At 38.9% G+C, this 26,403-nt stretch overlaps 2 protein-coding genes and 1 pseudogene across 3 annotated transcripts; 2 read left to right on the top strand and 1 right to left on the bottom strand.

Annotated features, from left to right (window-relative positions):
* The first annotated feature begins 930 nt into the window (after positions 1–930).
* Positions 931–3,256, top strand: LOC144658597 (prolactin-releasing peptide receptor-like; annotated as a pseudogene). Its single transcript, XR_013571747.1, has 2 exons — positions 931–1,845; positions 2,509–3,256. The product of XR_013571747.1 is annotated as a prolactin-releasing peptide receptor-like (transcript).
* Positions 3,257–5,359: 2,103 nt separating this feature from the next.
* On the top strand, positions 5,360–8,953 carry LOC144658596 (prolactin-releasing peptide receptor-like). The gene is made up of 3 exons (XM_078519045.1): positions 5,360–6,248; positions 7,668–8,456; positions 8,943–8,953. Exons 1-2 carry the CDS (start codon positions 5,862–5,864, stop codon positions 8,337–8,339), a joined length of 1,059 nt encoding a protein of 352 aa, XP_078375171.1. The 5' UTR covers positions 5,360–5,861; the 3' UTR covers positions 8,340–8,456; positions 8,943–8,953.
* Positions 8,954–9,500: 547 nt separating this feature from the next.
* On the bottom strand, positions 9,501–18,356 carry LOC144658582 (T-box transcription factor TBX15-like). The gene is made up of 8 exons (XM_078519026.1): positions 17,986–18,356; positions 17,734–17,896; positions 15,488–15,589; positions 14,590–14,761; positions 14,157–14,324; positions 11,414–11,478; positions 10,404–10,507; positions 9,501–10,243 (listed from the first exon to the last, which is right to left on the bottom strand). The coding sequence occupies exons 1-8, from the start codon at positions 18,143–18,145 to the stop codon at positions 9,846–9,848; spliced, it is 1,332 nt and encodes a 443-aa protein (XP_078375152.1). The 5' UTR covers positions 18,146–18,356; the 3' UTR covers positions 9,501–9,845.
* Between the last annotated feature and the right edge of the window lie 8,047 nt (positions 18,357–26,403).

Genomic DNA, 26,403 nt, shown 5'->3' with positions numbered 1-26,403 from the left:
AATCAATGAAGTTGCCAGGGGGAGAGAAGACCTCCGGGGCATTAACAAATTTCCATCCAAATAGAACACCTGTCTGATTTTGCAAAATGGGAGGTCAGAATATTTACATAAAAACACTACGTGACTCCTGTTTATCTTACAAGTTCATCACTTTTTGCCATTAAAATATATGATAGTGCAATGTGACTGAAGTTGGAATCATTTGAAAATAAATGTAAAGGTTTCCTTCAAGGTTTTGCCTTGACCGATATCATATTTTGTAACCAAAACTTGGAAATTACAATCTGCTATAACCTTGTTATTTTATTGTAGGCCAAACGGGCTAATTGAAATAAGAAGGCTTTTCGCGAAAAATTATAATTTTTCATTAATAAGAAATGCAATGAAATCAATATTTTATTCCGGTTGATAATTTTTCTTGTTGTTCGCTGATTATAAAAAAGAAGTCAAAGTTAGTATTTTAACTTTACTGGGGGTGTTTTCTGAGAATTTCGTTTGCACTGAAGGAACCATTTAACAAAGGAAATTTCCAATACGTTCCTTTTTTTCTCTATTGTGATATATTTGTGAACTTATGTCATGATCGGAAGCCAATGTCAAGGATTTAATATGTATTAAGTAAGTCCAACTGGGAAAGTAAACTATCGCGAACCTCCAGCTTTTTCGTTTCTCTACATTTAATTATAAATCAAAATTGTCCAAAAATTTTACATTTGTCTCCGTCAGTGAACAAGTACAAATTGGCATATCACACTGATTGCAAAAAAGCACAAAGTCATAAAACAGTTAAATTAATGGGCGCGTTTCTGAAAAAGACGGTAAAAACTGATTGTAAATAACAATGATTGACTTCAGTGCTGATTGGACACTGGCGTGCGCTGAACCTGTTTTTAAAGTGCGTTTATTTACATTTTAGCGATAAAACACAAAAGCTGGCAAAGATCGTTTACTGTAATATAAGAGAGTGGAAATTGATCACCTATTGATCAAGTTGTCGCTGACTCATTCTCCGCATTTTCCTCAACGCAACATACGACAAGACATAAACCGTTCTGTTTTCAATGAAAGGTGTTACCTCTTTGGAAAAGAACTGACGTTGGAATAGTAGTCTTAAAGGATTTAGCAAACCGTGGCCGTGTCGGCTACAGTATTTGATCAACAAGAATCAAATCCAACTTTTAATGCACCAGAAAGACGTTTGTTAAAGGTCTTTTATCTTGACGACTCTGGACAATTCACTGATACACCTTATATATTTCAGTCTATTCAAACGACGAACATCCACTTACAGAAACCAACAATATTCACGATCGGTGACAACAGTATATTTGAAGCCCTTGGCGAAACCAATCAAGAAAAGAAAGGGACTCCTGCAACGATAAACCATTTGACGAAAACTAAAGAAATCAAGGAACTTTTATATAGTCACAGCTCTGTGAAAGTCTCTCATTGAATATGATGAACATTAGTAACTATTCCTCGAATTTTGACGAAACAACTTCAGTTGATCACATAATAAGGTCAATATGGCTTTCGATCGTAGCTGTCTTCGGCACAGTCGGAAATCTTCTTTTATTTGCGGTGATTTTACGAAATGGGAGAATCGCCAATGTCACGAATCTGTTCAACTTGAACCTAGCAATAGGTGATTTGATCCGGATTTTCTCGTTTATACCGGTTTATCTAGTTTACTCCGCGAATGAAGAATGGCCTCCAGAACTGGGCTGGGTTGGCTGTAAAGTTATATTTATGATTGTCCAAAGCAGTCTGACGGTTTCCATATTAACCTTGATGTTTATGAGTATGGAAAGATATCAGGCGGTTGTAAAGCCACTCAAGAGACAGGTCAGTTTTAAAAATGAATAACTTTGTGTTTCGTTAGTTACCGGCTTTCTATGATCGTTGAAGGGCGGTTGATGGGATCTCCCTTGGGTTTTCGTTGTTACGTTATAAAACATCTTGCATGCAAATACATCAGATGCATGGTAGCCTATCTAATGCGCGTGCTTTCTCTTCAAGGTATTAAAGTTAATTATCTAATAGACTGTTTACAGCCCTCTATTTTTTTCGTATTTTAGGCTGTGGGCAGTCTAATTATCTAATGGATGTGGCATCACATGACATCATTCAATCTGCCATCTTGCATCTACTATTTAATCAGAAAAGCATATATCGACCTGACAAAATTATTTCAAAACAATAATACATTCTGAAATGGAATTGTCCTGCAAAGTTTATTCAGAAAACTTGCACAATTTCATAAAAAGGAACAAATACTCTAAAATTTTTAAATTTGGGTAGAACTGCATGTCAAAATATGGTCCCACCTACTCTAAGTTAACCCGAAACTTTGACGTGAAATTAATATAAATAAACTTGTCCTCACTTTTCTATCGTTCTACCGCTGTACATCTGCAAAAAGGACGGCAGTACAAAGGCTAGTTTTCTTGTTAGTTATTTAATTATTTGTTTCCTGAAACTAAACCCTGATCTACTCTTTACATTCAGATGACAATTCGTTTAGCCAGGTTCATGGTGGTCATTTCGTGGGCTCTCGGATTTCTCACCAGCTTTTGGTATGCACTGTCACTGCACCTGGTCACGGCAAGGAATGGTCGCGTTCACTGCAGTCCTCTCATGGAAAAGTCCTGGATTGCGAGCACACTTCTCTTACTCATCCCAGTTACACAGTGGCTTCCCGGGGTAGTGTTCATGGTCGCGTACATAAAGATAATCCTTAAGCTGCGCAGAAATGCTGTGGTAAACCCGTCTGATGTTTCTCAGAGCTCGCAGAATCGCCATCGCAGGAACATGAGGGCGGCCCGCATCTTAATCATAGAGGTGGTGTTATTTATAGCTTGCCTATACCCGTTTTATCAATTCAGCTTGGCAATGATCTTTGGTGATGTCAGTGACTTTGGGCCCTTGAGCGTTAAAGGAACGTTGGTAAACTGTATGATGATGTCGTATTCACTTATCAACCCTTTCTGTCATATTCTGTTGAATAGCGAGTTCAGGAGCGAAGTCGCCAAGATGAACCATCAGTTAAAACATTACTTTTGTCTCGAGGAATCCAGTCAGCAAGTTTTCACGTTGTCATTTGCCAGGATGTCAGTTAAACCAAAAAGAATTGCAAAACAATCGGGAGAGAACAAATTCTACCCGAGAGTAGTAGAGAACAAATCTTCCAGGGAGACACCCCTTCAAAAGTGGCGCGGCAGCTCCGATCACCGGAAAGAATAATTATAAGGAGCCCATGGAAAATGAAACTGAGTAGATATCAGAACCATTTTTTTTGTGGGGGGGGGGGGAGCTTAAAAAAAAAAAAAAAAAAAAACCCCCAAAAAACCCAACCCGAAGACCCACTTTCGTTTAATAAGTAGCTCTATTATTTTGAAACGTAACATAAGTGTTATTGCAAGAAGGTAAAAGAAAAAAAACGGGTGAAACGAAAACAAATTATGTCAAAAATGGTTGCCGTGGCAACATCAAGTTTCATAAAGCTAGAGTGACATGTCACACAAATTATTCGAGATAAAATTCTAAAAATTTTGGTGTTATTTGCTAAATATCAAAAGGTAGCCTATTTTTAAGACGGGCAACGGGCCATGATTTCAGTCTGCCGCTAGAAATATTGTGTCAAAATTTCATTCTTGAAAAGGAAAGTGAAATTTTCACGGCAAGGGTTCAGAGAGCCCTCTCCCAGACAGCACTCAGGTGTAGGTCTATGTAAATTACTAGGTTAGATGTAGACTAGGTATATATTGTAAAGTATATTAGTTCTGAGAAACCATTTTGGATGGCCTTATAAAAATGTTGTATATTGCATTGTATTGTTGGAGCTGATTATCACGGAGGCATCAGCCCGTTCGAAATGTATATCGAAATATCGCTAAAATTTCTTCGAATAAGCTTGATAATATCTTTCTCATATAATGCCAGTATTAAGATTAGCCAAGTAAAAAGAAGATAAATAAACTGATTCTATAAACTTCAGTTTCTAGAAACCACGACACGTTTTCCCTTCCACAATCACACCATGAATTATTTGGAATACGATACGTTGGAACTATACAAATGATGAACATACCAAGCTAACTGTTTCGCCTATAATATTAACAAACATTATTATCCAACCCTTGTTCAACTCCTTTACAATTTGAGTACCGTAAGAAATATACTTTTAAAGTACTTTGGGCCAATATTTTATGGCTTATAAAAAGTCATTATTCCATTATTGTTCCTACACGATAAGTTGGTAGCAAAGGCCTCCGAATGCTTAAAAATTTACATCAGAACAGAAACACCTGTCTGGTATTGCAAAACAAAATGAAAGACTATTTACACAAAAACACTCATATCACCCCTTATGTCTCCTTTCTATCTTATATGAAATTATTGCTTCTATCTATGTGATAATGCAGTATGGCGGAAATAACATAAATTTGAAAAATAAAACTGAAAAAGCGAAGTTTCTCTTAATTTTTTAGGGTTTCTGTACGGTTGGGTTGGGCGATGCCATAATTTGTAATCACAATTTTGCAAATTACATTTTTGGCAATAATCTCGTTTTTAAAAGTGTTTAGTTGCTGTCATACAAAAACATCTTATTACTGACAGGACGCCCTGAGAATTATCTAATTAATTCTTTGCAGGTACATCAACAAAGCCAAAATTTAAATTACCGCAGCTAACAAATAGCCTGCGTCTACTAACAAAGGGCACTTGCGGGAAACTACCATTACAATGGAACCAACGTTATATATACAGCTTGATAAATAGAATATATGTTTGGTTGTTGATAATAAAGGGTGAAGAAATAAACTTGTATCTTAAAAAAAAAAAGAAAAAGGCAATGATGAGTACCAGTAAAGACTTTAAATGAATGCATAAACTTAATTACTAGGGGTGTTTTCTGCCAACTTATTTTATACTGTTGAGGACCTCTTAAAATAATTGAAATTCCCATCACGTTCCTTTTCTCTATTGTTATATTTGGAAAGTTATGTCATGAACGGAAATAAGTGAAAAGGATTTAATATTCTTTATGTAAACTCCACAGTGAAAATAATGAGATATAGCGCGAGCATCGTAAAAATGAACCTTTCCGTTTAATCCGGCGTGTAATTTCAGTTTGTAAGTAGAAATAGGTGTCCAAGGGTTTAAAATATGTAAGTATGATTTGATATCACAGCGTGACTGCGAAACAAAGGACAATGTTATCAAGAACTGTTCTTCAAACACAGAGACGATAAAAAACTTTGTAAACAATAATGATTGAATTTGTCAATTTGACAATGACGTGGGCTGAACCTGCTTTTAAATTACATGTATTTTCATTTTAGCGATAAAACAAAAACTGAGGTGTCGGAGGCCGTTTGGGCGAAAATAAGAGAGAATTGAATTATTGTTTAGAGTTGCCGCTGTCTTCTTCCCTGTTTTTACTTTGACGGGAGCTACGACACGATATCGTCGGCAGAAGAAACTATTCCGTTGTCAGCTGTGGAAAAGAGTCGCATTTGTGAAAGGGAATTGACTTTGGCTTTACTTGCCAGTGGCGTTAAGAACTCACCCAGTAGGGCAACTTCAATATTTGATCGATAACTGAAGATTACTGCATCAGACATAATCTCTAATCTTGATCACTTATAGGAACCATTCATACACTTGGTATATCAAGTTTTTTTTTAACAGAACACCATCTTACATAAATTTAGTTCAAACAGTATATTTCAAGTCTTTGAACGAGTTAGGCTGGGACAAGGACGAAAAACGTTTAATTACTGATAAAGCAAGTGATTCGGGGACTCTTGCTGAACTTGAATTTCGTATAGTTTTCAATACTCGCAATCTTTTTAGAGATGACTAACAGCAGTAATTCCTCGGTTTTTGACGATGCAACTTCAGTTCATCACATCGTAAGATCAATTTGGCTTTCGTTCGTGTTTGTTTTTGGCACTGTTGGAAATCTCCTTTTGTTTGCGGTGATTTTACGAAAAGGAAGAATTGCCAATGTTACCAATCTGTTCAACCTGAACCTAGCGGTTGGTGATTTGATCAGGATTTTCTTTTTTATACCGGTTTATCTGGTTTACTCCGCGTATGGCGAATGGCCTCCAGGACTGGGTTTGGTTGGCTGTAAAGTTCTATTTATGCTTTTGCAGAGTAGCCTGACGGTTTCCATAGTGACCCTGATGTTCATGAGCATGGAAAGATATCAGGCTGTAGTACACCCACTTAAGAAACAGGTATGTATGGTACAAATGAATAACTTTGAAAATTTAATCCTTGCATTGGTCACTTAAGAGTGTGCCCGTGAGAGAACAGGGCAGCAGGGGGGCCACCGGGCCTGTCCGGCCTCACCCCCTCATACCCCGTGGGTGCCCCGGCCGGGGCGGGGGCTCTAGCGGGAAGCGGGAGGGGGGGCAGGGGGGGCGCGGGGAGCGGCGGGGCGCGCGCGTGTGAGGGGGGGGCTCGCGGGGGGACGGCGGGGCGGGGCGTGGGGTGTCCGGCAGGGGGCGGGGGGGCGGTGTGCGGTGGGCTGGCTGTCCCTCTATTCTCTGGAGTCAGATTGCGCGGCGGCGCGCTGACGACGGCAGGCTCAGGGTGGCGGCGTCAGTATCTCACGGCGGGGTGTCCTCGGGGGGCTCTGACCGCAGAGCACGTGGCGTCATCGGCCTCGCCAGTACATGTCAGGAGGGGACGAGTGCAGCGGGGACAAAGCATCGTGGTGGTGGCGGGGGGGCGTGGGAGCGGCCGCGCTCGCTAAGCTGCGCTCGAGTCCTACGCCTTCCCATTGGTTGTCTGAGCCGCGGGCATGGCTCGTGCGGAGGAGCAGATGTGCGGGGCCTCAGTCCAGAAGTGGCATGGGGGGACAGTAGAGTAGTGTTGCTAGGGGGGCACTGGGCAGAGTCCTCGACGTGGGAGGACAAGACGGTGGTGAGCTATCACAGATAGCAGTGAATGGCTGGGAACGGTCATCAGTCGCAAAGGGCCATGGGTGCATCGGAGATAATTTTGCTGAGTTGTGTATAGCTCCAGCATCTGTTGGCGTCGGTGACCGTTACGTTCTGGTCCTCTGAAACTCTTAATTATTGATATAGTGCTCATCAGATTCCTTTTTAGAATAAATTGTGCATGAAAATAGCTGTGTCACTTTCCAGGGAGGACTCAGCGAAGCAGTTCAAAGCGAATCACGGGCCAAACTAAACATCTACTGCTGCCATGAAATTGCACCACAATTTTAAACGCGCCACCAATAATTTCAATGAACCTTTTAATCTGTCAACAAAGTCTCCAAAACTACATATCTGCCATCGATATCCATGCATACACAATTACCAAATTTTTAGAATAATCACCCCCTTTTGAGGAAAACATATGATCATGTTATCGACACTTATGCCATCTTTTGAGGAAACTGGTAAAAAGTATTGCCCAGCTAAATTTTTAGAGCACATACCATATATTATTCCAATGGTGCCATAATTTTGATGTGTACCTTTCTGACTTCCGAAAGTAGTTCGGTCTTCTTTCGTGTCTAAGTCTTACAAAGCTTATCCATCCTTCTTTTCGTTTAAATCTGAGACTACTAATTGCTCAGAAACCTGTTCAAAAAAACTCAGTTGTAACCAGTGTCCTAATTTCGATCTACTCTTCTCATCCAGATGACAATTCGTTTAGCCAGGTTCCTGGTGGTTATTTCGTGGGCTCTCGGATTTCTAACCAGCTTCTGGTATGCACTTGCACTTAACCTTGACACGGACAGACATGGCCACGTTCACTGCAGCTCTCACACGAACAAGACCTGGGTAACAAAAGCACTTCTATTGCTCATCCCATGCACTCAGTGGCTCCCTGGGGTGGTATTCACGATAGCATACGTGAAGATAATCCTAAAGCTGCGCAGAACTGCTGTGATAAACCCATCTGATGTTACCCAGAGCTCGCAAAATCGTCATCGCAGGAACATGAGGGCCATTCGTATCCTCATCATAGAGGTGGTGTTATTTCTGGGTTGCTTGTTTCCGTTTTATAAGCAGAGCTTGGCAATGACTGTTCATGATGTCAGTACGAGTGGCTCATTGACTATACAAGGAACTATAATGTACTGTTTAATGATGACATATTCTCTGATTAACCCTTTCTGTCATATTTTGTTGAATACCGAGTTCAGAGGAGAGATCGTCAAGATGGTCTGCCAGTTAAAAGCATTTTGCCATCTAAGGACGAATCGCGTCAACGAGTGTTCGCATTGTCATCTGCCAGGGTGGCACTTAAAGCAAGAAGAAACAACTCAAAATATTGAGAAGAGAACAATTGCTGACATGGAGTTGTAGATAACTGGAGGACCATATTTAAGTAACCGGGATGTTAATCGAACCCCCCCCCCCCCCCCCTCCTAAAGATACCAGAGTCCATTTTGGGGGGTGGCTGGGGCTAGGGCTTTCCACAAGGTGCAGAAATATCTGAAAGTTAGGTACTCGTAAAGTAGCTCCAAAAATAAAGAAATGTTGCTTTTGCCTATAAAAAAAGTTGCAGGTCGAAAAAATGCCCGGGAAAAATGCCCCAAAAAGTTTCCAAACCGCTCTTTTTATCAACGAAAATTTCTCCAAATATATGCTAATTTTCCTTTGAAGGTAAGATTTCTAAGCAGTTTCATGCAATTTCACTGCAACAGAAGTATCTAAATAACATTTTAAGGCAAAAAAAGTTTTGAATTACAAGGAGAGCTTATCACTGAGGGAGCAAATATCTGATTAGGGCCTCATGTATGTAGACAAAATATGTCGAAGTCGAGACGTCTTCTGGATGTTTACGAATCTTGGGCGAACTTCGATAAGCTTTGGAAACGTTTCCGTAAACGGCCTTCAGATAGGACTCGGACAATCTTCAGTCTGGAAATTGCTCAAAATGCAACAAGTTGCTCGAAAGGAAAAAAGTTGCTCGAAATATGAAAAGTGCAAACTTTTCCGGCACTTGTGGGTCCAATGGGGGGCTCAAGTGAAGGTACCTGTATATAATAATATATAAGGTACCTATTTCAAACCTAAGGTAGGAGTACACTTATCAATAGCTGAGCTGATTAATATTGCCTAATTGCCTGATTTTATTGCCTAGGGACGTTTACAATTTTTTTCATCTTTTTTACAGTAAATGCCATTAATTTATAACTCTTAGCTTATGCAGCTTCATAAGCGGTTTTGGGCGGCTTTCTGCGCCGAGAAACTAAATAGTGGGGTGGGATTAGTCTGCACCCGGCTAGCTTAATGAATGGGGGAGCATATATCTGAAAGGGCTTATAAGCGGCGTAAAAGAACCAATCAATTAATCAATCAATTTATTAATGTCATGGCGCGGGGTGAAGGATGAGGTTGACCTCGTTCTATCCGAGCCAGAGGCTCATTAATAAAGCGCATGAAAATAATTAAAATATAGTATAAAAAAAATTGGAACTAGTATGGTAACTATAGTACCCGTTTGGAAATGAGCTGACTATAAACGTTTTCAAACGACTCAAAGGTTTTGAATTTATTTGTTAGCGGTCACTATTCATATTTACAATTGATTTGTGTGTACAGTTTAATTATCGAAACTGGCATGTCTTTTAATATTAATAAAATAAGTCCACAAACTACAGATACAATTTAACAAATACACTGTACAGCAATAAAACTATTAATATTTACACCGACAAGTCTGATCAATAGCAGCAAATACTTAATTAATTGACAAAGCTTGATAATATAGGCAATAAAATAACAATAAATGAGTGCGATTGAAAACCGAGAATTTTCAAACTCATTCGCTTCAATAAGAGTTCTTTTACCAAACAAAAAAAGTTGTTATACTGTATGTGTGGTAAACGTATGCGCAGAAGCGTAGGCATTTCCTTGGAAACCATTTGTTTGATGACTGACAATCGGGCCCATTGGTAAGCTGTTATCTGATTGGCTGACCACACCATTTGCCGCGCATGGTGAAAAGGGCGACACTGCTGAGTGGAACCCGTGACTAAATGTCCCGTATGTTTCTGTTGCTGAGCAATAAGGAGTCATGTGATATTGCGTGGGTACCATGGCACCGTGTGGAAGGGACGATAAACACGCATGCCCATTAAAGGCCGTGAAAGCGGTATTTGAGTGACATGTTGGCGTCTGAGGAGGCATCGATGGACTCATGGGAACGCTCTGGTAAGGAGTAGGTACTGCCACTGATGCATGCTGGGAACACGAACCTTGATCTGCAACAAAAAGACAAAATATTTTGCAAATTATTCTCTTAATAGCTTGCTCTCAACCATAAAACCACCCAAAATGTTTAACCACATTATCCCAATCTTGCCAACGTCTCAGTAACATTGATTATTTTGAGCATCAGTGTTTCTCTAATGACTTACTTACCAGGGCTTAGCTGTTCATCTCTTCCAAAATTCGAATAAAGCAAAGTTCTTCCAGTTGCTGGTCTGTAGTATGAGTAAGCTTGCATTATCTCCTCCATAGGATCTCTGTTCAACAGTAAAATAAAATTATGATTTTCGACAAAAAAGTCTTTAAGTGTTTTTATTAAAGACAACAGTAAGATACGACATATCTCGTCAATCAGTATTCAAGGCATTTCAATCTGCAGAAATGCGTTTTTTATATAGTATAATTTAAAATTTCTTATCATCTTCGTAAGTTTTATTTATGCCGCCTAGCTAATCTCTTTTTAAACTCTACTCTCGGTGATTAAATGAATCGGATCAGCAACTATGAGCAGAATGTAAAATTAACAGCTTACTGTTGACGTGGACGGCACTGATAAGAATGGACATACATCTCAATACTTCCACCCCCCCCCCCCCCCCCCCCACCACCACCACCACCACCACCACCCCCAGACGTTTGCCCATTTTTTTGATAAAAATATACACCTTTTTTTTTAAAAATTGTTTTTTTTTTTTTTTTTTGACCCCAAAAAAATTTTTTTATATGTATCCCTACTTTCAAAACCCCCAAAAGAGGGGAGGTTTACATGCTCCCCCATATTCACTGGGTAATATAGATTATATGGATAAGTGCCCCAGCTGCGTTGGTCTGACATTGGGGTAAAGATTTGCTTTTTAGTCCTCAGCGCTTATGAAGTGCTTTCAAATAAAAAAAAAATAAAAAGGGTAAAAACTTAAAAGATGTAGTCCATATGTAAAGCGGCTCCTGCAAAATATGTGAACTGATCTTGGTTCTGGGTGCATATCAAACAAGGAATAGATTTTATAGATCGGGTCTAAAATACGGTTATGGAAAATCATATATGTTGGGCTGAAATAGGGTAAGTGTATTGTGAAACGGGCGGCACTCTCCTACCAAAAATTCCGAGAAGCTCCTTTGAGAAAGATTCGTATCAAACATGATCAGCTTTGTCGTGCACTAACCTTACTCTGCCTGAGTCTCTAAATCCTTTTGCAAATGGGTTACTGTCAATCTTTAATCGAGTAATCTGAGAGAAAAAACATCATATCTTAGGGCCTGATGAGTATAAAGGAAGAAAACGAAACCGTGGGCCACTTGATAATTTAAAACTGCATATGGGAGCAGAGGTGACCCCTCTGCTGCGAAAAAAAAGCCTGATCGCAGGTTAAGTTGAGAGAACACTCGCCTCTCATTATGGTCATTTTGGCCCGGGTTCGAATTCTGGACCTGGCACTATAATGTTGTTCGGTTTTTTTGTTGGTTCTTGTCCTTGCTCGGAGGGTTTCAGTTCTTCTTCTTCGGTTTTCTTTCCTAAACAAAACCCAACTTCCCAAATTCAAATTCCATTTTGATACGCGTACACTTAATAACGGCCTCCTGAAAGCTCTTCTGTATTAAGTGGGTAAATAAAATTACATAAAATTAAAATTACATTCCCTATACGTATCTCTCAATGCAAGCAACGCCTCATATTAATGCAGCCTTAAATAATCGCAAGAAACAGAAAGATATAAATCATCCGATTCAGATAACCTCTCAGAAACAATCCTCTTACCAAACCAATTAGACTTGCTTACAAGTCAAGCGAACGAGCCGAGCGCGACTAGAGCGCGAGAGCTATTTAAGAACAAGTTTATCTAATTCCTGCCATTCATACAAAGTCGCGGACCTTCAAGGCAAGAAGGCTCTATATTGCGCACAGTTGTCTTGGCCACACAAAAACCAAAATTCGTATTAACTCTACCTCTTTAATACGGACACTCAGTTCCATAACCAACAAGCGGATAATTTGTTTCCTTAGGTTTATTTTCATTGCTAAAGTTACCTGGATGAGATTGTAAAATTAGAACGATTGCGCATGAGTAGTATAAATTTCTTTCAGACAAAAGAAAGCAAAAACGCTTGTTTGTGAGGTTTTCAAGAGAGAATATATAATACAAACCCTTTTCTTAGTAAAAGATCGCGATTTTTAATACAGCCGCTACGTGAATTGAGCAAATGCCTTGTCGTTTACTCACAAAACAACGTCATAAAAACACGTTCATTGTCACTAAAGTGCGCCGGCGAGGAGACAAATGAGTCCTAATTGCCGCCATTAACAAAATTGATGTAAAACGTTTCCAAGTTCAAAGGCACCGAGTCCATTATCAGTGCATCGATTGAGCAATCAACGAGTAAGCGGCGGAGTAACGTGCCGACGAGAATTTCAATAATTCCGGCCAAGATGTGTTTACAGAGAGAGAATTGTAAAAACATACTGTTAGCGCCTGTTCAAAGGAAAACATATACTCTCAGCGCCTTGTGTGAAGTTGTTGTTTTAATGCTTTCACCACAATTTGAATGACTAATCGCCGACTTAAGTGCAGCGGTTTTTAAAAGACAATACCAAAGACTCTCTAAATACAAAATTTAGAAAGAAAAAGAAGAGACAGAATATAAAATTTATACTTGAGATTTTACCAAGTAGTTGCGCAGTTGAGAAACAAATGACTTATTGTAGTAACTGCCCACACACACGGTTATATTTGTGATGAGAAAAACAGAAGTTTTTTTAAGAGACCAAAAGGAAGCCGTTTAAGGTCTTTAACCTTGTAGATGACCATACTGATAAAACGTGCTATTTCGATGGAAAACATTTGGTTAATTACCATAATTTTCTTCTTCTCTCAAACCATTCTCCCTTTCAACTTTGAGCTTTGAAGCAATATTGCTCACACAAGCTTGACTATAAAGGGTCGAGAAATAAAAGCTTAATGTAGGGAATCAAAGGAATTCTGTACTGAAATTTTCCTAAATGGAATTTACTGGTGTGAAATTACGTTAATCAAGTCTATTTTTACTTATTTTCCAACTATTTCTGGCCAAGGGTGAATAAATACAGCAGGGCCAATGATAAGCTCATTGTTGTTTTGCTATTGTTGATGAGTTCAGTGCTTTCTTTTTTACCAAAAGACAACAGAGAATAAAACGCTGAGCGAATACCCTACACATCCCTTAATCAATGATAATTTCTTTGACGTCATATTTAGTTAACTCATAGACACGTACTACTTTGATTTGTAAGGCCCTATTCTCCCAGAGGAGACATAAGGAAGCAGATGATGATGACTTTGATTTGATGTTGTCATAGGTTTTTCTAGCCTACGGTTCAGCCGAACGTGTCACAAAACCCTCTTGCAACGCAGGCTAAGCCGTTTTTCTCTTTGACTGCCATAGTTCTGTCAATTAAACGACCGAATCCTTCTTTTATTCTCCTTGTTTAGCATTGAATTATCTCCTTGTGCAAGCACTTCGATACATTGAATTCTGCCATTCGCAACAAATCGTAACAACAGAAACAACCATAGTTTCAACGTGCTCTTTCAATCAAATAATTAGTTTCCCTAAACGAATTTTACATTCCTTGTTAGCATGAGTCAGTAAACGATTACGGGCAAACTTGCAAAATGTAATTGGCCACGCAGGGGCCGCCTTTAAGTCGGTAATCAGCCACGGGAGGGAAAGCATCAAACAAAACGATCAATAAACTTAAACTAATTGATATTCTGTGCTTAGCAGATTACTAACTGGCTTATGCTAAAACGATCAGACTGCTCATTTATAGTTTCTATCGAGTTTGATATCTGGCGATAGAAACTTCGAGCTTGCAGCCCATTGTTAAAATACACCTCTGTCATATTTGCGCACGGTTTAATCACGTGTTACCTGTTGATTCTGGTACGCGGTGACCGTCGTAAAAACGGTGTCAGGGAAGACGAACGTCTTTTTCAAAGAAGAAGGTCTCTCCACGTCCACTGCGACCGTGTCGGATGTGTCTTTCTTTTTAATAATGTGAATTCTCGGTTGATATTTGTGCATGGAGTGCAGGATAATCTAAAAATAAAAAACGAAAGAGATATATATATAACAAGGGAATTTATCAGTCCTCTCGTATATATATTGAAAAACTATAGGCACAGTTATTATATTATTATGGTCATTGTGTTCACAGAGGTTAACAAACTCCTTTTGTTGTAGGGAAGAGTGCTTACGAAAGATGACATTCACTTGAAAATGACCACTGTAAAGTTTCATAGCAATACTAATTACTTAAATGTTTGTAAAACGTTCAACGGAAACCCTTTCTCCAGTAACTTACATGTCCTTGTTGATCAAGCTCGTTATTGGTCAGTTTGACTTTATCGAAAGAAACAACTTGTCTCATCCACTCCTCGCCAAGCGCGGGAGAATCTGGGTGAATATACACGCGGCCTGGCATGGGCGCGTCAGCATTTCCCGCCACAACCCACTTGGAACTGTGATACGCGTACCTGTGGACGATGTTATTACTGAATTTAAGGTACGTAATACATACGTACATAGTTTCAGTATTTAGACACGAAAAATCACCAGTAAAATAACAAAATACATAGTTTTCATTTGTCATGCGAGTACCCAAAGCAGAAAAAATGCGCTTTGACCTTCTTTTTGCACATCCCAGAGAGTTACCTTGTCCTATACGGTTTTGAAGCAATACTATAGAAGGGAGCCTCTATAATGGAAACTTCGCCTCGGGTCAAACATCCAAGAGTTTGGTTGTACAAATATACTATTGGAATTTCAGTAACTGACGTGGAGATGATTTAAGTGTTCTTCGTTAGTTTATTTCATATGCAGCTGGGGCTGAGTTTCATGGCCAAATGGTTTTGATAGCTGAAAATTTTTCCTACAAATTTACAGCGTCTTGTGAGTGGTCCATGTTATGCTCCCACAAGACTCCCATTAAAGCAGTAGAGTCTCTGGCTTTCCAATTTTTTAAAGTTAGAATTAACAATTTTTTTTTTAATTAACAAATTTAGAGCCAGAAAAAGACGGCAATATCAAATCAAAAGTTCATCGTAGCGCGACCTCTGTACATACAAATTTCTTCGTTCTTTTACAGGAATCGCGTAGTCTAAATTCGTCATTTGTTTACGCCATTTTGCGTGTGCATTTAGGCAGTTGTTTTCTCTATATAGCGCGAGTCCCTTAAAAGTAATGACAGCCGAATCTCTCACCTGTAGCGTTTGTTGTCAAGCGGTACCACATCCATCATAAGCATGTAGTAACTTTTGGGATCCAGTCCTGAAACCTTGACACGGATGGCGGGAAACATGCGCCTAGAACATGAAGAATGAAAGCTTTGTCAGTGAATTTCAATTCTCAGTGGGAGCTTCAACCCAGGCTAAATGTTAAATGTTACATTTGCCAAAAGAAAAGAGGTTATCGTTGTTTTCTTCCCTACATCATGTGCGACTTTTGGGAAACACTTACGAAGAAAAAAAAAACCATGAGAATTTGAAAGACCGGCAATATTTTTACATAACGATATATTAGAATTGTACAAAAAATACAAGATGTAATTCTTTTATGAAAACACAGAACCTAAACCATTTTCATATGTTCATGTCGCTAATTTGTCATGACTGAGGTCATTTTATTGTCTCTCTCAGAGTGCTGTTTTTGTCTCGGTCATGTGCGCCGAAAACTGAATCTTCAATCTGGGTACGGTTTCCGAATTTCGTGGAAATTCCTCGCAATCACCAGCAGCATTTGAAAACCAATTGCACCCACCGAAAGAACTGAGGCATTCGGCGTAAGTTGCAGAAATGACGAATACATGTATCACCCATTGTCAAGCAAAAACATAAGTTATTAGAAAACAAAACAGAGCAAAAAGAATAAAAGTACAAATTGAAAGACAAAATATCATAAATCAGGAATACGTTTTTAATAAAAGTTTAATGCATGCCTTATAGTGAGAAGTCCTCATACCGAAACAAAGTAACGATTGGGTAATGTTATATGTTGTTGTTCGCATTCTTTCCTACTTGACACGGATTGTGTTAGATGACATGCTTCATTCCACGACCTTTCAACTTGTGTAATTAGAACATTTCTTGTCCTGTTTACCAGCTTGTTTGGTTCTTTTATCATTCAGGATAACCTTTTATACCAGGGCAGTCTTTTAGTTAATTTGTGTAATTTCTTGCTGCTTTTCATGGCAATAAAGTTTTGAGTGTGTGATCTGATCGGGACGGGTGGAACGGGTGTCTCATTCCAAAAGAAGGGGCTTGCATTGTGGTATAAGAATGCCAAAGTCCATTTGACTAGAAGTATTTCATCTGTATGTGATACAATAGGTTTAAGGTTATCGTAACTACCTTTGAGATGGAACAGCTTTTTTGAAGTGTGAAGTACTCCAATCATGAAAGAGATCATTTCATCAGTTTAATCGTTCCAACTGATAAACCGGGGTAAAGGCGGGTAAAAATAGAAATTTTCCGCGTCAGTTTTAAGACAATTAGGAAACAATTTTTTGGTTGATGATTTCGATACGATAAGTGCTTTTAATAAAGGCTTGTTCAGGGCTACGTACAGGGATTTTTGTAGAATCGTACAAGACTAAGCCAAATATTTTTTACGAAAAACAGTAAATTTCTGAAGCCTACCAAAGCAGACCATCTAGAATATGACAATTTTCTTGTCCGTGGAAGACATTTATTTTAATCTCGAGAAGCATTTTCCACATCTGAACTAGGCACGGAATTTGTTTGAAGAGTATTTTGAACCCTTATAAAATAAACCAGTGTCATCTGACAATTTTTAGTTAACTCGTTGGCAATTAAGCAAATGATTAAATGATGCGCTCTGTTTTCGTTTCTCTTTGATCTAGTGCCTACTCCGACCTTCTTAAAACAACGAAATTCTAGCATTTAATGGCTACTAGCGTTAGAACACCGTTTGCAACTAGCTGACCCGCAAGGACAAATTATACTAACGTTTCCATCGATCTGACTGCGCAGCGATACAGAAAGCAGGAGTGTGAAAAACGGAAGAGCTTAAAAGGACTTATCAGTTGTTTAGATCCTTAAGAAATCTCTAGTATTTCCGAGCTTCTGTAGTTGAAGCGATCAACTGTACAGTAACAAGATTCTTTGAAGGAAAATGATTCCTAATGTTATGACTGCGTGGAGCGAGCGGGTCTTGGTGCTGTCTTCTTCAGCCTTAATCCCGCACGACATCTCCTATCGTCTTCGTGTCCTGATTCATTCAGAAAAGAAACGCCCAAATGAACGTCAATTTTGTTCCTCATTGAACTCATTTCCGTTAATATTTGGCTGCGTAGCTCTGCTGTTTGTTAGGATTAAAAGTCCATTCTAAATTACTACCTAGTCAAGGCAGCGGTCCTAAAGCCAATTTCTTTTTAAAACCACTTCATAAAGATAATGGCAGAAGTTTAAATAGCTCTTATTACCCCTACCTGCCTGCTTTGGTAATTATCATTTCGGTGCCCAGCTCAAAGAAACGCTGCCACAAATCCCTCATTTGCAGCTCGATGGTGATGTCTTCGCATTCCAAAGTTTCTGTAGATCCAACACGGCTTTGCATGGCTTGCATTGAACCTAGAGCTTCGGTAGCCAGATCTGAAAGCAGAGAAGGAAGAAACATTGAGGTTGGCGGGTCGAATTGAAATGCGTGTGACTTCGACCACCCGATTGCCTAAAAAAATCACCTTGTTCAGAGTTCTCGGGTGATCCACGACCTGTCGAAGCTGCCATTCTTGTGGACAATGTCTGTTGGTTTGTGTGCTCGGAGGAAATCAGCGACTCAACGGAGAAGGCGTTCGCTCGAGAAGATAGATTGCCATTTGCGTGTGATCCCGTGTGATGCATGACAGTTTAAAACTATGATTTGTCTTGGAACGCTACACAGCGAGTCGGGGCCAGAGTGAAAACGACTTTACAAGATGTCTAATTTATGATGGAGGCTATCTTCTGATTATATCAATTAACCGTGATAATTAGATTTATTATACACCACAGTCATCACTCTCCTCGGAAATACCAGAGAACGCTCCTATGATGAGCAACCTAACCGGCATCAAAAGTGCCGCCTTGTCCACCCGTGGAGCGTGGGAATACGAGACTGTTATCGCCCGGTTCCTCTCCAATCACCAGCCAACTGCTTCAGCGTGAAGTTTCCGGTGTTTAGCGTAATTAGCCAGACAAAACAGACAAACCAGAAGTTTCCATGAGCGATGACGAAACACTGATTTCACCGCATAAGGACGAGACACCAGACAGCCGGCAAAGCGATAATTTGAAAACAACACTTCTGAACAAGCTGTTATCCCGCTAAAATAACTCCTGCAAACCTCCAATAGTGTTATTTTGCTATCAACTCTTTTCCTGTAAGTATTGGATTTTATTATTCCAGACAATTATTGTAGCAAGCAGAAATTCATTAAATTGTCATACGAGTAATTTTTTCCTGATGACCCTCATGAGCAATACTGCTGGTAAATTGTCCTAAATTTTTTTTCCATATGAGCTTTGACGGGGCCGGATTGGCTGTGAAAATGATGTCAACTCAAAATTAAACTTTTTAAAACCATTAAACGTACTCAGACTTGTGATTACTTTGTGAAGGAAAACAAACTCATAATTCTCTTAAGTGTTGATATTGTTCATCTTCGACGCTCATGTACTCGGGGTTATGGTATTGCCCCGGGCGGTATTTTTTTTTTTGTCGGCAAGTCGCACAATTGAAGTAATTAACCATTGGGTTATACGTTGTCATACGCGCTGGAGTGATAATAGACAACATAATGGTTTGTGGCGTGGAAATGGAGTGCCAAATTGTTGACGGAGTCGATTTACCCTCACAAAAACCTCTTTTCAACACGCGCTCACCATTTAGTCCGCTTTCAAAATATTATTACACGACACAAGTGGCTTAGAAAACATTGGGAGACCCTTGAGTAAACTCGTGTGGTTGGCGATGTTGTTGAAAATAAAAGACCTCACAGATGTTTCTTGTCCAAAAACATGTGTCATTCGTTTGAGCAATCCTTAAAATGTAGAATGCAAAACCCCCCCCCCCCCCCCCCCCTTTCCCTCTTTTTTTTTTTCCGTTACCCCCCCTAACCGCTGTTTTTCGTTTTCCTCAGGGTTCGAGTTACCGGGGTTCAACTGTAAATCAAATGGTTTCAGAGGACATAGATTCGCAATTGTCTCAGTATTGGACAATCAGCTCTCATTGAGCCCAGATCTCTTTCTCTGCAGCTTTCCTTAATTTCTTTTTGAGACTTTGAAGCTTGAAGTGTTTTTATACATCTGGCATTTTTGTGAAACGCAAGACTTCCAAACCCCGGGTTGTAAACTACTGAGGACATAAGGAATTTTTTCCTGAAATTCCAACCAAACTTGCAGAAAACGGAGAACTTGAATTTTGAAAGTCATTGTTTCAATACTTCAGGTCTAGATGAACACCTTTTTATCCAAAAACTTCTGAAGGGGTGTATGTCGGATCGACATAGTAGTTAACCAAAACGAGCTAAAAAGTTAGTTAGTACACCATGATTACTACTAAACAGTAAGGTAGAATCCCCCCCCCCCCCCCGGGTAGAACCCCTGGTTATCATAATCTCTCCGTTAACAGGAATTTCAAACTAGTGGAGAAATGATTCGTAGTCGGCAAAAAATTTTCAGGAGAAATTAAACCAGAACTGAAGTTACACTATCTTTTTATGGTCAGAAAGTTTCCAGTAAAAAAAACTACTTTATTTCAGTACAAATGTCCTAGACGAAGTTTACTTTAGGTTATCAGAGTTGTTGCTTTAGGAATTTACACCTTTTTACTTCATTAACAACGTGGAACAAGTTGCAAACAGAATCCCTAATGTTATCAAATTGTTCATTCATCCTTTAATGCGTTGTTTTCCGTGAGTACAAGATGATCGTTTCCTTCCAGACAAGGATTAGTCTGTCGGCAAAACAACGCACTTGACCAATGGTTTATAATCTCTATACTCTGCACTTTAAACAGCAAACTAAACTTTTGTAAAAAAAAAAAACTGTTGGTACAGGTCGAAGTGACTACGTCTTTGTGTGCGTTTTTTTTTTCTACTGCTTCATGGGTACAAAGTTTATTTGTATAAAACAACTCTATAAGCTGTGAACGCAATCAAAATTTTTCGGCCCCGTAGTTTTCACATAATGACGGAATCACCACATCGAAGCGGCTTAAAGTTTTTAATCGTTTTTTTGTTACCTTGAGAAGCAAGTCTTCTTCAGCCGGCTTTACTACGTCACACATTCCAGGCAACTTTTATCACAGTTGTATAAAATAGAAACTAACTGATAAATTGTACACAACTTTGTAACTTTACTCTCAATTTTCGGCCGCCAAAAAGACTCGAAAAAGATGGGTGGCTTGCCTCAGTCAGTCAGTTATTTCATTACAATCCCGCAGATCCACTGGAAGGCATCATGTGGTGGACAAGTCGTACAAAATGCTGAAAGCTATTTTGTACTCTGTTAGCTCGTCAAACGTTCTTTTACATAAATTGTCAGTTGCTTTGATTGCTTTTTCCCCTTGTAATTAATCTATAAATACTTGTGATCGATTTTCCCGACTCTAATACTTTGGCATTTTGTGGATCGCTTGTTGTTGATGACCCAGCGGTGGGTACAGTTGTAAAGACGATTTATGGATAATCCAGTGAAGAATAAACTCCATACCTCTCACGGACCGTGGATTATCACCGTGTTTAACAGCTTTTTTATTAACCCGTCTCTGTTCACTGCTGAGCGAAAACGTAAACCTGCCGCACACAAGCTGGAACAACATAAAACCTGCAACTGTTACATCGTATTGAAACGTCATTAAAGGCTTTGATGTATATTGCATGTGTAGAATAATGCGTGAATTGCCTGCCACTTGCTTTAATAGTTGATGAGGTTTTCTTTCGTGATTTTCAGTATAGGATTAGACGCAGTTTCACGGATGGCTAACGAGATATACATACATGGATTACTCCACGAAGAGCGCGTCCCGGGGGGGTACTCCATATACTGGCCTATACGGGGAGGCTCCGCCCGAAAGGGGTACCTTTTTCAGGCTCCAGGTATATAAACGGGTAGGGATTTCACAAGTTTAGGTATATGAAAGGGTAGGGAAATCTGCCATAATGATATTTTAAAAGGCCTTTACATTAAATATTTCGAGCAGACGCAACTTTTGGCTGTATCGTCGTAATTTATTTAGCGCTACATAAAAATGACAAGAAAACTTCCTGTTTTAGGTTAATGTGATGTCGTGTAGGTATATGAAAGGGGTGCCTTTTGGCAATAAAAGGTATACAAAAGGGGTACCTTTTCAATCAAAATGGTATATAAAAGGGTAAGGGGTTAGATATCCGGGCCGAGCCTCCCCGTACAAAACTTTTTCGAGTACCCCCCCCCCCCCGGGGAGCGCGTACGCGTGCGAAACTCCGTCGAAGGATAACGCGCGCGTACGATTCATTTGTACAAACTTTCTCTCATGTAATGACGACACTTCTTTCTACCAATCACGGAAGAGACATTTTTGAACCTGTTTTATATAAATATTTCCGCCTAACTTTTTATGCCCGGCATGATATGCTGCCAATTTATGATTGGAAAAGTCGAGTTTCCAATTGAAGTGCAGTTTATCGTGAGTTTGACTTTGGGCGAAACGCGGCGTCCAAGATGGATCTGGATCGAGAGAGAACATTTTGCGCGCAAGTTCCACGCCTCTCGCTAAATCTCTCAATTCGTGCATCGATATCTCTAAAATACAGAGGCTTTTAAGTCTAGGAACGTAATTGCAAACGTTCACTTTCCTTTGATATACCGTCTTGAGGAGGGGGTAAGGGGTACTAACCACAAAGCAGATAATGTACGTACAAATCCAGAGAATTTTCTAGGGTTAAAATCTTTCGAGGGGATAAAAGAAAGGGGTGCGTATTAAAAAGCAAAGGTTTTAGACATGTTACAAGGGTTGTTAGTTTTTAATTTTGCTAATGATTTTAATACAATATACATGTATTGGCGTAATGGGTACGCATCATCGTGTTATAAAGGGCATGGCTTGAGAAATTTTTACTGAACACGATGGGTTTTTTTTTTTCAATTTGTTTTAGTCTGGAACAATGTAGCACTGCCCCGTTTATTCGGTGATCATCATTGTTTGCTGAACATGTTATTTTTACTCTTTTTGGTTTTCAGTTTGAACCAACAATAGAGAGCGCATGTTATGAACTCATTTAAAAAGTAGAGGCTTTATCTGATTGTCCCATATTAAGCATTTTATTGATTTACTGATATATAGTTTTACAAATATTTTCCTCCCATAATAAGCTTGATCGTGCGTTGGCAAGGACAGAGAAATGCAATGCCATCCTAGAAAACTTTGCAAACGGCTGATTAATATGACAGTACTACAACTTTGTTACATGCGACTTTTGTACATATAGCGCGCGTTTTTTCACGTCATACAAAACTGTCATACAACTATTACTACATTACGTGGGGCTCTAAAACGTGTTTCAAAATCCCACGACCCAACCTCGTTCCCAGGGCTTTTCCCTTGGTAATTTGGAACGGGTGGGTTAAATTACCAAGGGAAAAGCCCTGGGAACGAGGTTGCCCAAGACTGTGATTCAGGACAATCGCAGGCAAGTTGTAGGTTTGATTTACATAAAACAGGCTTGTCACATGTAGTAAAGCTGCACCGTCTAACTATATCGTCCCAAATGCACATGCGTACATTGTGTCGCAAGCGCTTGCGTTTCCATTCTCGTCCCCAGAGTAGGCTATTACCGATAGTGCTAGCACTTTTTTTTGGCATTATTTGGCTTCGCGAGCATTTTCTTTTACATTTTATCCCAAAAAGCACTGCTAGCATTATTTTGGATTTTCGACTGATTATTTGTATAATTTTGTGTTAAAAAGCACAATCTGACTTTATTTATGGCGTCCAATGCCTCCCAAATGCATTTTGCCCTCTTTTTAGTTAAAGGAGCGGAGGAGGCCTGGGGCATAGGTTTGATAGGTCAGCGGTTGCCTTCTAGAAACCCAGTCCGTCACACTCGTTCCAAAGATGACGTCATCCACGTTGTCATCGAGGAACAATGGTAGAAAGCCAGCCAAGGCAGAAAATAAGAAAAATGTAACTGAAAATCTGAAAATGTAATATTCTATGCTTTACAAAAAATGGAAAAAAGTGAGCATTTTTATGTAACCCACGAGCACTTTTTGAAAAAATTAGCATTATTTTAGCACTTTTTTGGCAAAAAACAAGCACTGCTTTAAGCGTTTAATGTTATTTTACGAGCACTTTCGGTAAGAGCCTACCCCAGAGTCCACTATCCTTCGGTCCTTCGTGGGCTCTGGGGACGAGAATGTTGCGTTTCACGAAAAAAAAACACATGTGGTTGATGACATTTTTAATAAAGTTTCTATCTATCAAAAAACAAAATTATGCCATAGTTATGGCTGGGGTGAGCAGTATTACCTTACTGTTACTTATTTTCGCGGGACTTAATTTTCGCAATTTTCGCGATTTCCAAAAAATCGCGAAATAAAATACCCGCGAAAATTTGTTTCAAAAGTTTTCTATCGTATTTTTTATGTTAATTTCGTATTTTTGGCCAAATCGCGAAAATAAAGTCCCGCGAAATATGCCCGTTCTATTTTCGCGAAATTAAGTTCCCGCGAAAATAAGTAACAATAAGGTAGATGTTGCAAGTCAAGTCAAGTTGAGGGGGTCGGCTCTACATCAGGATTGGGTTCCTCCCTGCCGACACCCTATTGCAATAGTTTTTTTTTTCTCTTCTTAAATTGCAATAAAGTTGTTATAAACATGTTGTGATTTAATTGGATTGGATTGGATTTAATTTAATTTGGGGTTCCGATCCATCATAGATAGAGAAAGCAGGGATAATGTAGTAAGAAAGTCCCATCACCTTACAATTTCAATCATACACCTTCTTTGATGGTTTGACATACATTACATATATTACACGTTGTATCAGTGTTACCTGCAAAACTGTCGAATAACCAGTTTATTATTCCATGACACTGATTTTTCTTGTCATATAGTTCCAAAATAGCGCACTTCCTTTTCATACAGAATACTACAGCGTAATAGTGAGATACAATCAATTGTTAAGAAAGTAAATAAAAAATAATCAATTTGATAAAGCTCCAAATTCTTAGAACTAACAAAAAGAACCGCATAGAAATCAGTAATTCGGAGTGAAACACTTCTAGTTGACTGGATTTGTTGTCATTTGTGACTAAGCTCATGCCAAGCTAATTTACATGATAAGTTTGCCAGGAATAACAGCAATTGACGTCAACAATAGCAAAGATCGTGATAACAACTTTCAGAAGTAAATATTGAACACGAAACGTTGAAATAGCAGGAAAGAATGCTTCAGCTAAAATAATTGCTTGGATGTGTCAGTACGGATTGGATGTGTATAGTGTTAGGCAAAAACAACAAAAAGACGCAATCTTCAGCTGAGAATTCTTTGCAAAGCTGTTTTCAAGTGCGGTCCACTGAGCTCAATCAATTTGTTTCTTCAATTAACCCTAAGAAAATTCATTAACATTGTGGAATTGTAATGAAGTGAACGCGTGATTCATATTTTTGCTTTTTAAAGATTGATGCAGGCTTTCGGTTTCAGTCAATTTAAGAATATTCTTAATGGAGAAATTTCTGTTTAGCATGGCCAGAAGTAATTCTGTTTTGTGAAAGTAATTGTTTTAGTTTACATTTAACTAAGTGTTGATCAGAATAATACAGTGAATACTACAGCGTAATAGTGAAATACAATTAATTGTTAAGAAAGTAAATAAAAAATAATCAATTTGATTAAAGCTCCAAATTCTTAGAACTAACAAAAAGAACCGCATAGAAATCAGTAATTCGGAGTGAAACACTTCTAGTTGACTGGATTTACAATTGTTGTCATTTGTGACTCTGTTGTCATTAACAAGTCCATGCAAAGCTAATTTACATGATAAGTTTGCCAGGAATAACAGCAATTGACGTAAACAATAGCAAAGATCGTGATAACAACTTTCAGTAGTCAATATTGAACACGAAACGTTAAAATGGCAGGCAAAAATGCTTCAGCTAAAATAAAGAGATGTGTATACGGATGATCACTGATGATCAGTTGATCAGTTGATTTGATGTGTATAGTGTTTGGCAAAAACAACAAAAAGACGCAATCTTCAGCTGAGAATTCTTTGCAAAGCTGTTTTCAAGTGCGGTCCACTGAGCTCAATCAATTTGTTTCTCAAATTAACCCTAAGATCTAGAACTGTCATTAACATTGTGGAATTGTAATTAGTGAGCGCGTGATTTATATTTTTGCTTTTAAAAGATTGATGCAGGCTGATTCGGTTTCAGTCAATTTAAGAATATTCTTAATTGTGGAATTTCTGTTTAGCGTGGCCAGAAGTAATTATGTTTTGTGGAAGTAATTGTTTTAGTTTACATTAAACTGAGTGTTGATCATACTTTGCTTTCAGCCATGATAATTTTGAAAGATTGATTGTTTAAAGCTAAACCCAAAGGAAACCGCTCGTCTGATTTGTACATATGGTTTTCTTTTTACGCTTACTACAAAGGCTGACTACAAACGATTAATAGTCCACTTCAACTGATCGATTAAAAGGAAAGGGTCGTTAGAACAGGAGTAAATATAATTACCACGCTAAGTGTAATAATGCAAAAAAGATGATTTTAACAAGACAAAAGCCACGTTCACTTTACGTACAAAAGACATGGCGGTTAATTGTCTTCTGACTATAAAACTGAAAAAAAAGGCTTTTTGCGCAGTGCTACAAGTTTTAGCGGCTAAAAAGAAGGCGGCAATATTGTTGGTTTCTATTTTTACACCCTTAAACAAACAATGCTTTATTTATTAAGACCCTTGAGACATGCTTAATATCCTTTGAGAACAATTCAAACGATTATAAGATTAACCCAGATATAGATATACGCGGTACAAAACCAAATTCGTTTCAATCATTTGGTTTATCGTGTCACGTTCACAAGGATTTTCACTTGACGCTGAGTTTTACTGCAGCCATGAGTTATAATCGCAAAA

Source organism: Oculina patagonica, chromosome 6, assembly GCF_052425735.1.
Source record: "Oculina patagonica isolate OP01 chromosome 6, crgOcupat, whole genome shotgun sequence".
In the NCBI taxonomy this organism is placed as follows: Eukaryota; Metazoa; Cnidaria; class Anthozoa; order Scleractinia; family Oculinidae; genus Oculina; species Oculina patagonica.
The sequence above is the reverse complement of the archived record's forward strand: the minus strand, read 5'-3'. Positions and strand labels throughout refer to the sequence as shown.

What these genes read in the sequence shown, in the direction of transcription:
- LOC144658582 (XM_078519026.1), bottom strand. Translation starts at nt 18,145, where the DNA reads ATGCATCACACGGGATCACACGCAAATGGCAATCTATCTTCTCGAGCG. An exon ending in ACCCGAGAACTCTGAACAAG is followed by an intron (nt 17,897 to 17,985) that starts GTGATTTTTTTA and finishes CTCTGCTTTCAG; the next exon opens with ATCTGGCTACCGAAGCTCTA. An exon ending in AGATGAACAGCTAAGCCCTG is followed by an intron (nt 10,244 to 10,403) that starts GTAAGTAAGTCA and finishes TTTTTGTTGCAG; the next exon opens with ATCAAGGTTCGTGTTCCCAG.
- LOC144658596 (XM_078519045.1), top strand. Translation starts at nt 5,862, where the DNA reads ATGACTAACAGCAGTAATTCCTCGGTTTTTGACGATGCAACTTCAGTT. An exon ending in TACACCCACTTAAGAAACAG is followed by an intron (nt 6,249 to 7,667) that starts GTATGTATGGTA and finishes CTTCTCATCCAG; the next exon opens with ATGACAATTCGTTTAGCCAG.